The 12,751-nt window shown below is 40.4% G+C and overlaps 1 protein-coding gene across 1 annotated transcript; it reads right to left on the bottom strand.

Moving 5' to 3' along the window:
- Window positions 1-672: 672 nt before the first annotated feature.
- RPL26L1 (ribosomal protein L26 like 1) lies at window positions 673-4,825 on the bottom strand. Its single transcript, XM_001370496.5, has 3 exons — window positions 4,658-4,825; window positions 2,383-2,523; window positions 673-841 (listed from the first exon to the last, which is right to left on the bottom strand). Exons 1-3 carry the CDS (start codon window positions 4,823-4,825, stop codon window positions 713-715), a joined length of 438 nt encoding a protein of 145 aa, XP_001370533.1. The 3' UTR covers window positions 673-712.
- Between the last annotated feature and the right edge of the window lie 7,926 nt (window positions 4,826-12,751).

The raw sequence follows: 12,751 nt of genomic DNA, 5'->3' as shown, positions 1-12,751 counted from the left end.
ATTTTTTTTCCCAAAGTGTTTTTAACATTCATCATTTCAAGGGCAAATATTACTATCCCCAAGTTTCAGGATAGGAAACTGAGTTAGAAAGACTGACATGTTATTGTCATCATGCTATTATGTGGGGAAGCTTCAACTATAATCCAAATCTTTTAACTATATTCCAGAGCTCTTTCCACTATGCCATTAAATACTATTACTAACCTACAGGAACTTAAAAAAAAAAAGAATGAATAAAGTAGGTTAAGGAACTAGAAAATGAGGCAAATGAAGGCATTGAGGACTGGTCCTGACTCCTGCTACCAGAAAAGGGGAAAAATTTGACAGGAGACAAGTTCAGGAGCAAGAAATATAAATACTATTTCCTTTCTACTTGGCTGTTCCATGTTTTGAAAAAGATTTATGAATGGAACAGTGTTTAAATAAATCAAATGACACTGAAAGAGGTAACAAATAGGAGAGACTTAAAAATTAAATACATTCCAATAGCAATTTGAAAAAATTCCACTTTTTACCCAGGAAATCATAAGCCAAAATTGTAAAAGGCTTTAGTGATCCCCTGTATCAAGAATAAACCAAGAGGTAAAATGGGAAAAGTAGAAACGGCAATCTACCCATGTAAGTACACATTGACAATGCTTTCCCCCAAAAAATACACAGAAAACTTAGGCATGATTTTAATTTTTTAATTACAAATGTACAACAGACCATTTTATTCTTGCATCTTCTCAATAGTTTCTTCTTTATATTTGCCCTTCTCCTTTCCAACTTGTCGAGATTTGGCTTTTCGCTCAAGAATCTTTTTGCGATCTTTGTCCAGTTTTAGCCTGGTGATAACTACCTGTTAAAAAAATTCCAGAAACAAATATTTCTTCAATTTAAAACATAATTCATACAACAACGAAATATTAAAAGACTTATGGTTCTAACAGCTTCCAGAACCCAGAAATTCACTAAGACGGCCTCTCCCACAAGTACTATAGATACTATTACTCTATCTTTAAAAAAAAAACACAATCTTGAGATTAGAGGTTACTGTCAATATGGAGAGACTATTGATTGTGATGGCTATAGAGACTATTTGAGAGTACCCTTTAACCCAGCAATACCACTACAGGCTCTATATCTGACACAGGGGAAAAAAAAGACCAACTTGTACAAAAATATTTTTAGCAGCTCTTTTTGTAGTGGCAAAGAATTTGAAACTGAGGGAGTGTCCAGCAATCAGGGAATGGCTGAACAAGTTGTGCTATAAGGTTGTAATGGAACACTATAACACCATAGGAAATGACTAACGGGATGAGTACAGAAAAACCTGGAAAGAAGAACCGTACATACAATAATAGAACTATTATCTGACTGTCAATTATGAAGGACTAAACTATTATCAGCAAAACAAGGTCCCAAGACAACTCCAAGGATTCAGGATAAGAAATACTATCCACAGCCAAAGAAGAGCTATTGGAATCTGATTGCAGATTAAAGCATCCCGTCTTTTACTTTATTTCCTTCTTGAATTTTTTATTGTGTGATATGTCTTCTATCATAGCACAGGGAATATGGAAATATATATTGCATGAAAGCACTGATATAACATATATCAGATCATTTACTGCCTCGGGGCAGTAAGACAGAATCCAAATCATGAAATGTCAAAAAACAACTGTCAAAAATTGTTTCTACATATAATTGAAAAAAAAAAGTTAAAAAGTTTTAATACTTATCTTCTAAAAACACATTATGATGGAAATTCTTGGGACAGGTAGGAAGCACAATGGACAAAGGTCCAGGCCCAGAGTTAAGAGGACCTGGGTTCAAATATGACCTCAGACATTTCCTAGCCATGTGACCCTTGGCAAATCACTCAGTCTTGTTTGCCTAGCCTTTGCCCTTCTCTAAGACAGAAGATGTAAGGGTTTTAACAAAACACACACATTAGAAAGGAACCCCCCCCCCCAAATAATTTTTTCAATTACATATAGAAACATTTTTTGACAATTGTTATCTGACACATTTTGATTCAGATTCTCTCCTTCCTTCCCCTTCCTAGAGTCAATAGTTTGATATTTTTATCTGACACATTTTGATTCAGATTCTCTCCTTCCTTCCCCTTCCTAGAGTCAATAGTTTGATAAGGAAGGACAATTTTTGATGAGAGACTTTAACTAACACCCAGAGAGTTGAGGAGTGGAACTGTGATTCCAGAACTAAACCAATAACAGTAAAATGCATTAGTGGTAACTGACTCATACACTAATTATTTTCATTTTTGTTTTATTGTTGTCACACCGTGAATAAATTGTATAGTCAGAAACATCAATGTTTAATCTTTAACAATAATAATCATGTCACAATTATTGCTACCAGCTATCTAAATCATACCTTGCTAGGGTGAATGCCCACATGGACAGTTGTGCCATTAGCTTTTTCACGCTGAACACGCTCAATATAGATGACATATTTCTTTCTGTAAACCTGGACTACCTTGCCAATTTGCTGACCTTTGTAGTGTCCACGAACCACCTATAAAATAAAAAATTAAAAAACAAAACACATACTATCAACTTCTAATGTACTTAAATCATAAGACTATTTAATTTTAATAATACCTAAATTTGTAATCTATTACAAATTTTCATTCTTTAATAAAGAACAGGGAATACAACAGAAAAAAATGTATCTTCCTAGCTATCAATCTTGCGCAATAAAATTTGCAAATCTTCGGTTTTAATTTGGTCTGTCATTCAGGTTTTACAAAACTAGCTCTATTTGATTTACTCAGAATCTATTCAGTAGACATTTTTCTTTAAGCAAATGGAAAAGAATTCCTTGGGCTGAATTTCTATCTCTACACTATTCAAATGAGCAATAAGAAGTACAACTAGGCACTAAGTAACTTGAAGGATGATGCCTTTTTTTTTCCTGCTCACTACTAAGGAACAGAAAAAAAATGCAGCATGGAATGTAATTGCAAGACAAAAATGAAAAAGCTACTTGTTTTGCTTTGACTAAATTACTGCCAAGTTAAAAAGCTATTACCAATCTACAACTCACTAACTGCCACAAGTCTCTTCTATCCTAAATCCAACTGTCAGGGATTTTTCTAAAGTACAGGTGTCATGTGACCCTTCTGGTGTCTGTCATTGACAAGATCAAATAGAAATACAATTTTGCATTCAAAGCCCTTTATGACTTTCCCTTTCTCCTCAACCTTTCCAGTCTTCTCAAACGTACACCATCTCCTTTCCAACCATTCTCCATCCATCCAACTGAGTGACACTGGCTTTTTTTTTTTGCTGTTCCTCTAATTCTCTAGGATCCAGGCATTTTCATTAACGTTTTCCCATGCATAAAATGCTTTCCTCTCCTGGCTTCTTTCAAGTATCTCCTAACATTTTACTTTCCTGTAGAAGGCTTTTTCTCTGTTGATTATTTCCAATTTATCCCACATAAAGGAAATATAAGTCTGACTCCAAGTGTTCTCTAGTAGAGAGTCAAATTATACTTTCTATAGGAAGCCTTTCCTCTATTGATTTGTCCCAAATCACCCTACATACATCGTTTTGTACACAGTTGTGTTCATGTTGTTTCCATAGGACTGTGAGCTTTTTGAGAGGCCTAAGTTTTAGAACACTGCTTGATATATAGTAGATACTTAATAAATATTTATTGACTGGCTCACTACCATGTGGAGGTGACTATGGATTCTCAATGCTACCGCAGCAGAATGTAAACTTCAGCTTGTTCTACCAAGCTGAAAAGTTTTCTAGTGATGGATTCATTTCAAGGGCCATTCTAGCTAATTTGAAGAGGCTAATCAACAAAACCTGGCCAATAGATGATAAAATTTTCTGGCCATAGTAAATTCATAGCAATGAGGAAGGTTTATCATTAGTATCTTTTTAGAGATAATCCAAACAAACCAAATAAAAGTCCTCTTGAAATGTTAAAGGTGAAAAGGCTGTTTACAAAGCCTGTATCAATTTATGGAAATGGAAGCATTTCTCAGGCTGAAAAGAAAGCAGTTGTGCCTCCTTCAGAAACAAATATAGACTAGGATCTGTCTGGGAGAAAACTTTCCAAAGCTGTTTAATAATAAAAAAAGCCACTATCAACAAGAAACAAGTTTGAAAGCTTAAATTACTGATGTTCTTCAACAGCTAAATTTGTAAAGAACTGACAAGAGAACAGAGCATCAGGCAAATGTTTTTCTACTTGGAAAAATGACAGGCCACCACTGGCCCTCACAGCCCATCTTAAACACCTGAGCCAGTTTACAAAAGTCTCTGAAACAAAACTAGTATCTATCACCACCACTGAAAACAACTAAGCCATTTAACTATAACTTCTCCCTGTGGAATTTATACAAATCTGACTCCAACTGTCCTCCTGCAGGGAGCTTTAAAATTATACTAATGTTCTACATTATATGAATGTTCTAATGTTTATTGCATAGTGTGCAATGGGTAATAGGCATTAACTATAGCAAACTGCAATAGATTATTAACATTATATGATAATTAAAGACAACAGAAATTTCCATTTCCATACAGATACCAGGGGAGGGTGGGGGGGAATTGTGACTTCCGGACTCCACAGGAAGTAGGCTGGGCTGGACGGTCAGTGAACAGTTTCCCCATCCCTCCCCCACACTCACCTGGACCTCGTCATCCTTTCGGATGGGCATGGAGCGAACGTTGTATTTCTGCCTAAGTTCTTTCGAGAGCGGAGAGGACATGATCTTGCGGCGGATATGCGAGGGCGCATTGAAGTGTCTCTTGCGGTTTTTGCTTCGGTCCGAGGTCACGAAAGGATTGAACTTCATTTTGGCTAAACAAGGCGGGGAGGGCGAAAGGGGGAAAGCAAAGACACGCGTCTGCGTCTTTCTGAGGTTCTCCCAGCCACTATGGAGGGCAGGGTGGCTATTACTTAAGTGCAAAAGGAGAAACTGAGGCTCGGACAAGGGAAACAGATGGGCGCACAGCGAAGCCGCGTTGGACCCCTGGCCTGTCCTCACCGTAACCGGTGCCAGCGGCAGGGGAAATCCCCTCGCTCTATGGACGAGCGGCCAATTCCAGGGCAGGTGACTGGGAAGGGAATGTGTGTGAAACAGGTACTCACCAAGCAGGGCCACCCGAGGAGAGACACGTGTGTCACGCGACACCGGAAGCGCAACCTCTCCTACTTCCGGCGGCGCAAGGAAAGGTTTGAGGCACTGACATTCACCGGTCCCGGCGTGAGTGTCGCCACCGCGTGGTTCTCTGTAGCTATTGCAGCTTTGGAGGCTGATCGAGTGTGAAAGGCTCTCTGCCTGTGTATGTATCTTTTTTTTTTTTTTTTTAAGAAAAAACCCTCTAGGTCATGGGGCACAACGAAAGTTGCGAGTGGATTAGGCTTTGGAGTCATAGGTCTTGGAATCAAATTCTGATACTTTTACTGTCTGTGTGACGTTGGACAAATCATTTAACTTACCTGGGCCTCAGTTCTCTATCTGCAAAATGAGAGATTAGGCTAGATGTTTGTCATTTCTTTGTTTGTCGATCCATAGTTAATATTTATTAAATTCCTATGTGCTAAACACTTTACAGTTATCTTGTTTGGTCATTACCACAACCCTGGGAGTTGGGTACAATTATTATCCTCTTTTTACAGATAAGGAAACTGAGACAAATAGGTTAAGTGACTTTCCCAGGGTCACACAGCTAGGAAGCATTTGCTCAGCATTTGAACTCAGGGCTTCTTGACTTTTGACTCCTGCTATGCCACTTAGCTGCCCTTGAGATCTAGGCTCCTGTCGTTGACCAGTTTAACTTAGACTAGTTCTCTGTTCCAAATAGGAAGAACAAACTGACGTTCGCCTTTCATGTTCAGTTGGTTGCCACACGCCTTGTCATACAGCTTAGGTCCATCCCTTGTTCACTCCCACCAGCCTTAACTGCTCTCTGTCCTGAATGACTGGGCCCACCCCTGAGTGCCTGGATGCAGCCCTTCCCCTTTCTCCCCTGCCCTCCACACAGCTTCCAAACAGAAATTCCTGGAGGATAGCTCCTGCCCCGCCACTCTTTCACACAGAAAACCCCAGTGGCTCCCTCCAGAATGAAATAAAACTCCTCCTGGGCACTTACAGCTCTCCACAATCTGGTTTCAGCTACCTCATTTGAGCCAAACTGGCCTAAGTGATGGTTTCCACCCAGGACATTGGCTTTGCTTCCTGCCTGGGACACTCGCCTTCACCTTCCCTTAGAGTTCCCAGCTGCCTTTAAGGTTCATCTTTAAGGCCATCTCCATCAGCAGCAGCTGCTAATGGCCATCCTCTGGGCATTGTAGTTGTCATCATTGTTGTTGGGGCATCTAGGTGTGGAAGTGGATAGGGAGCCAGGCCTGGAATCAGGAAGACCTGCATTCAAACTGACCTCAGACACTTACTAGCTGTGTGACTCTGGGCAAGTCACTTCAACCTGTTTACCTCAGTTCCTCTTTTCAAAATGAGCTGGAGAAGGAAGTGGCAAATCACTCCAGTATCTTTGTCTAGAAAACCCCAAATGTGGTCACAAAAAGTCAGATGTGTTTGAAAATGACTGAACCACAGGTAGCAAGTAAGTTGGCCTTATAATGCAGTGATCCTGAACAACTTGGAGGGATCTATGAGAAAGAACACTACCCACATTCAGAGGAAAAATAATGGGAGTAGAAATACGGAAGAAAAACAACTGCTTGATCACATGAGTCGAGGGGAAATGATTGGGGATGTAGACTAAATGAACAACCTAATGCAAACACCAACAACATGGAAATAGGCTCTGATGAAGGACATATGTAATACCCAGTGGAATTTTGCATTGGGAAGGAGTCGGGGGAGGGGAAGGAGGGAAAGACTATATTCTTGTAACCAAGGAATAATGTTCTAAATTGAGTAAATAAAATAAAAAAAAGTTGGCCTTAGAGACAGAAAATTATTTCTTTCTGGAAGAACTACACTCAAAACCTGCCTTATATCCTAAGGGGCTGGGTAAGTCATGTATTAATGCCTCAGCCTTAATTTAGGAATCTGTAATTTGGGAATGATAATAGCACCTACCTTAGAGGAAGATTAAATAAGATAGTATGTATGTATAAAGTGCTTTGAAAGCCTCAAAGTGGGGGCAGCTGGGTAGCTCAGTGGTTTAAGAACCAGGCCTGGGTTCAAATTTGACCTCACATACTTTCTAGCTATGTGACTGCTGGGCAAATCACTTAACCCGGTTGCCTAGTCCTTACAGCTCTTCTGCCTTGGAACCAATACACAGTCTTCCTCTAAGAGTTTAAAACAATGAAAGTCTCAAAGGGCTATATAAATGCTAGGGGTTATTATTATAGGCACAATAGGGTGAGGAAGGATTGTATTCCAGACTTAGGAGAGGCCCTTTGCCATTTTGGTCACATGGTACCTACTGTTGCATTTTTAAAAATTATTGAGAGGGGGCAGCTGGGTGGCTCAGTGAATTGAGAGTCAAGCCCAGAGATCGGAGGTCCTGAGTTCAAATATGACCTCAGTCGCTTCCTAGCTGTGTCACTTAACCCCCATTGCCTAGCCCTTACCCCTCTTCTGCCTTAGAACCAATACCCAGTATTGATTCTAAGATGGAAGGTAAGGGTTTTAAAAAAAATTATTGAGAACTCCTCAAAGAACTTTATGTGGGTTAATATCTATTGATATATACCATATTAGAAATTAAAAGACATTTAAAAATGGTTAATTGAAATAGCAATAATAAACCCATTATGTCAACATAAAACATTTTATGGAAATAGCTACATTTTCCCCAAAAGAAATTTAGTGATAAGAGTGGCATTGCTTTACATATTTTTGCAAATCTTTTTAATGTCCAGTGCCTAAATAAAAGTTTATTGATCAGTTACTGATTGGAGTCTGACCATAGAAGACAGCTAGATTCTCTTATCTGCTTGTGCATTCAGTCTGTTGGTAGGAAGTATTAACATGGAATCTAGAAACCCCAAACTTGTAGTCTTGTAAGATCTGATGAACCTCAAGTTTTAGGACTAGCTTGTAAGTTGGAGACCCCAAAGTTTGTCCTTGTTCCCTGTTCCTGTGAGAATCCACCCTAAAGGGAATCTCAGACTAGTTGTTTCAGACTGAATAATGGACCCTAAGGTAAATGACAGTCCCAGGTAGGTGGGGTTAAGCATATGCTAAGTAACCCTTTTTGTTTTAGGTCCCGGATAGTGAACCTATGACACGCATGTCAGCTTTGACACACATAGCCATTTTTGATGACATGTAACCACATACCAGCTCAGCATGTCTTGGGGCCAGGAGGCTGGAGCATGTGAGGCTCCTGAGGGGGCAGGGAGGAGGAGTACGCTCAGGGGCAGGCAAACTGGCCGGCTGGTGGCAGATGCTGCTCTCACAGCAGGCTAGGGAGGGATGGTGCGGGGCTCTGGCCCAAGTGCAATGGAAGAGGGCCTGGAACCAATTACCAGACACTTTTAGCACCCTGAAAAATATAGCAATGGCTTCACTCACAATTTTTCCCTCTACATACTTTTGTGGGACCTTATTCTCATCCTTAAATAATATCAAAACCAACAAAAGAAACAGATTGATAGATGAAGTTAGCAGCACTTGCTTGGGCTTGAAGTGTACAAAATACCAACCTTTAATTGAAGATTTAGCCTATGAAATTCAGCAACAAAAAAGTCACTAATAGGCAGGTTAGTTAAAGAATTCCCCCTCCTCATTTATCTTAGTTCATGGCACCCTACACAAGTTAAATAATATCAAGACCAACAAAAGAAACTGACTGACAGATGAACAAAAAACGTCACTAAGCAGGTGTCAACATGGAAATCTAGAGATCCCCAGTTTATTTAGTTTGAGTGTAGAAACCCCAGGTTTTGACCTTGTCACAGGAGAGGTTCCCCCCCCCCCCCCAGGGAAGGTCCCTCTTCTCCAGACAGTGAACTTCCTGGTAGTTTGGGTGGGAACAGCTAATCCCATCCAATATTAAGCATCCCTTTTGTCCCAATGGTTTCTTCCCCCTAGGCTATGGTCCATGACCAAGGTGACCCAGCCCTGGGCTGAGTCTTTCCCTTTTGTGTCCTTTGTAGGGCACCAGCCCCTCACTATTATTCCTGTCTGGAACTCCTCATTTTCCTTTCTTACCATTGTAAAGTCAATCAACTGTCCCTCTAATCCTAAAGCCCCCAGGTCATCTAGAGAGGTATATAGGTTCCCCAAGTTCTTTTGTTCCTCGGAGTCCATCCTGAGTCGGTGGCACTCCCAAGGGCTGGTGACCAGGGCCTCTTGACTCTGTGCAGTCTTGGAAAGCAGCTCTGTTGTAGTATTAGTGGTGCTAACCCCTTTTCCCTTGATTAAAGAGTGATTTTTGACTATTTAATAGTTCTGCGTTTTTTCTAGTTGACACGGGTAAGTTAAATAATTAGTTTTTGGTTTGTTAAATACAGTAATATATTACAATTATACATTTTTGTTATTTAAACTATAAATATCACAAAATTATGATTTTTTTTCTTGAAGTAACACCACCTGAGTTATACTTGTTTTTTTTGGTGACATTTGACACACCAAGCTCAAAGCTCTGTTTTAGATAGTCTCCCCTATTGTATCAGAGATCCTTTTCCAAGAAGACCCACACCTGGGCTGGGACCATCCTTTTAGTATCCATTGTAAGCAGCCCCTTCTCTTACACCCTAGCCTCTAGCTATGATTCCTTTCCCAAGCCTGATTGTATCCAGTCAGTATAGTTTGAACTTCCTTTTGTAGCTATAGTGATGTCAATCATTTTTCCTGCCCCTAGATCTCTCTAAATGGTATATAGGTTCCCCAAATTCTTTTGTTTTTTGGAGTTGTCAGTAGTGCAGTTGGCTCTCCCAGGGGTCAGAGACCAGAGCATCCAGAATTCAATCCTCGGAACAGCCAGAATGGATGGTCTCTAAATTGACCTTCAGTGATTAGGAACTTCCTGAGAATTTAGCTGAAGGGAAAATGGGGTTCTTTACCGAGCCTGGGACTTACTAGATGTAGAGGAACTTCTAGGTTTTGCCCACACTGCCACAAGTCTAAGGTTTTGTGGCTGGTTGATATACATAATAAAGGAAGGAATGTGGCCTAAGAGGGTGGAGGACATGACCTTTTGTTCTTACTCAACTTCATTTGCATGTCAATTAAGAAGAGGAATTTGGGAATAAACTAGGCTTCCTGCCCTTGGGCCCACCTACCCACTCTGGAATTTTTGGGGCAGAATCCCTGAAGTGTACATTGGTGGATAAAGTGTCAGCCATATAGTTGGCAAGACTCTCCTCCTTGAGTTCAGATCTGGCCTCAGACACTTCCTAACTATGTGGACAAGTCACTTCACCCTGTTTGCCTCAGTTTCCTCATCTGTAAACCGAGCTAGAGAAGGAAATGGCAAATCACTCTAGCATCTCTACCAAGAATACTCCAAATGGGGTTACAAAGAGGACTGAACAACAATAAGGAAATTTCTAAACCTAAATTAGTGATGGACTTTGAATTAGCAGCAGGTACAAACAAGGAAAAAGATAACCTTAAACTCTGCCTTAGGTGGAACTCTTACAATAGCTTTGCTTAACTATGAGTTGTTTATCTCTTAGCTTCTTAAAGGAACTAAAACAGACCAGCCTGGCTTTGTCAGCCAGAGTCTGTCCAGTTCCCAAGAGCTCCACAAAAGAGCTGAGATGGAATATATGGTCCCTAAGAGCCAGAGAAGCTCCTTGACCATAAAGCTACTAGAAACATCTAGCAAGTGTCATCAGAGATGTTACTAATTTTGCAGTGCTGAAGATATGTTGCTTTGGTCACAAAGTTGCCTTCCTTTCATTTTTACCTCCAATTGTCTCTCCACAGGAGAAAGTCCAGAAATGCTCTGTTTGGCATTCAAAGCCCTTCATAATCCAGCCCCCTCCTACATTTTCAGTCTTCTTACACCTTACACCTCCTACAAGTATTCTTCAGTCCAGTGACACTGGGCTTCTGACTGTACCTGGGACAAGATGCTCCATCTCAGCCTCGGGGCATTCTCTGTGGTTGTCTGCAAGGCCCATAAAGCTCTCCCTCCTCTGCTCATATTGATGACTTCCCTGGTTTTCTTTCAATTCCAATGAAAATCCCACCTCCTACAGGAACCCTTCCCCAACCCCTCTTCCAGTCTTCCCTCTCTTAAGTATTTCCAATTTATCCTGTACATTGCTTGCTTTATTTATATATTATTGGTTTGTTGTCTCCGCTATTAAATTGTAAGTGCCATGCAGGGACTATCTTTTGTCTCTTTCTGTATCCCCAGCACTTCGCACAGTGCTTGACACATAGTAGGTACTTAATAAATATTTCTAGAATGATCGGATGAAGATGTGCCAGGCATAGTGCTAGGTGCTGGGACATACAAAGGAAACCAGCAGTCTAATGGAGTAGAAGACATCAAACCAGAAAGGTATCAATAAGCCAGATAGTATATAAAAAGAAAATAACAACAAAGAAAAAGCATTGGCATTAGGAAGGATCAAGAAAGACTTCTTTTAGAAGGTGGGATTTTGACTGGGACTTGGAGGAAGCTCATATAAAACCCCAAACATCCTTTCCCCAAAAAACCTGGGATCAATCAAATCGCCTGCCAGCACTGGGAAGGGGAATGGAGGGGAGGGAGGAGATAAGTTTGATCATATATCTTAGGAAAACTTGTGTGGAAATTTGTTATAACATGTAATTGGGAAAAAAACTAGAAAAAAAAATATAAACTTGGGATCAAGACCTACCTTGGCTACCTCCAGGCAATGTGACCCTGGAGTTAAGAATTTAAGTAAACCTTTAATCACTCAGTGTACTAGGCAATCCCTTTCTTCCCCTCCCCTCCCCACCCCACCCCACTTCTGTCTCAGTATCAATTTGCATGGGCTAGGCAATTAGGTTAAGTGACTTGCCCAGGATCACACAGCTAGGAAGTATCTGAGGTTTCAGAACTCAGGAAGATGAATCTTCTGGATTCCAAGCCCAGCACTGTGTCCACTGTGCCACCAAGCTGTCTTGAAGTCTGAATAGGGCCAAGTATAGCAAAACTATCACCTTTTTTCTTGGTGTTATAAGATAGTTATGCCTATCTTAATTTGGCTTAAAATCCCATTTGGGGTTTTCTTGGCAAAGACTCCATAATGGTTTGCCATTTCCTTCTTTAGGTGGTTCATTTTACAAATGAGGAAACTGAGATAAATAGGGTAAAACAACTTGCCCAGGTCTCATAGTTGGTAAGTAAAATGACATTAAAGATATCAGATTTCATTGGTGTGAGAAATCTTGCCACAGAATACCAAGGCAGATTACAAGTAATCTAGAATTTAGTTGATATATTTTAGAGAGTTTCCTAAGATTCAAAGAGGTTGTGACTGGTCAAAGCTCACCTAGTAGGTGTCAGAGGTGGAATTTTAAGACGGTGTCTCACTCTAAGTCTAGTACTTTTATCAATGATATCTTGCTACCTCTATTGTGGGGCAATCATGTGGTTCAGTGGATAGAGAGCTTCAAGACTGGGGTCAAAAAGACCTTCCTCAGTTCAAATCTGGCTGCATGAGCCTGGCAAGTCGTTTCAGCCTGTTTACCTCAGTGTCTTCACCTCTAAAATGAGCTGGAGAAGGAAGTGGCAAATCGCTCTAGGATCTTTGCCAAGAAAACCCCAAATGGGGTCATGAAGAGTTGGACATAACTAAAAATGAAAATGAA

The sequence above is a fragment of the Monodelphis domestica genome, chromosome 1, assembly GCF_027887165.1.
Source record: "Monodelphis domestica isolate mMonDom1 chromosome 1, mMonDom1.pri, whole genome shotgun sequence".
NCBI classification, from domain to species: domain Eukaryota; kingdom Metazoa; phylum Chordata; class Mammalia; order Didelphimorphia; family Didelphidae; genus Monodelphis; species Monodelphis domestica.
Note: the sequence above shows the minus strand (reverse complement) of the source record. Positions and strands in the feature narration are given on the sequence as shown.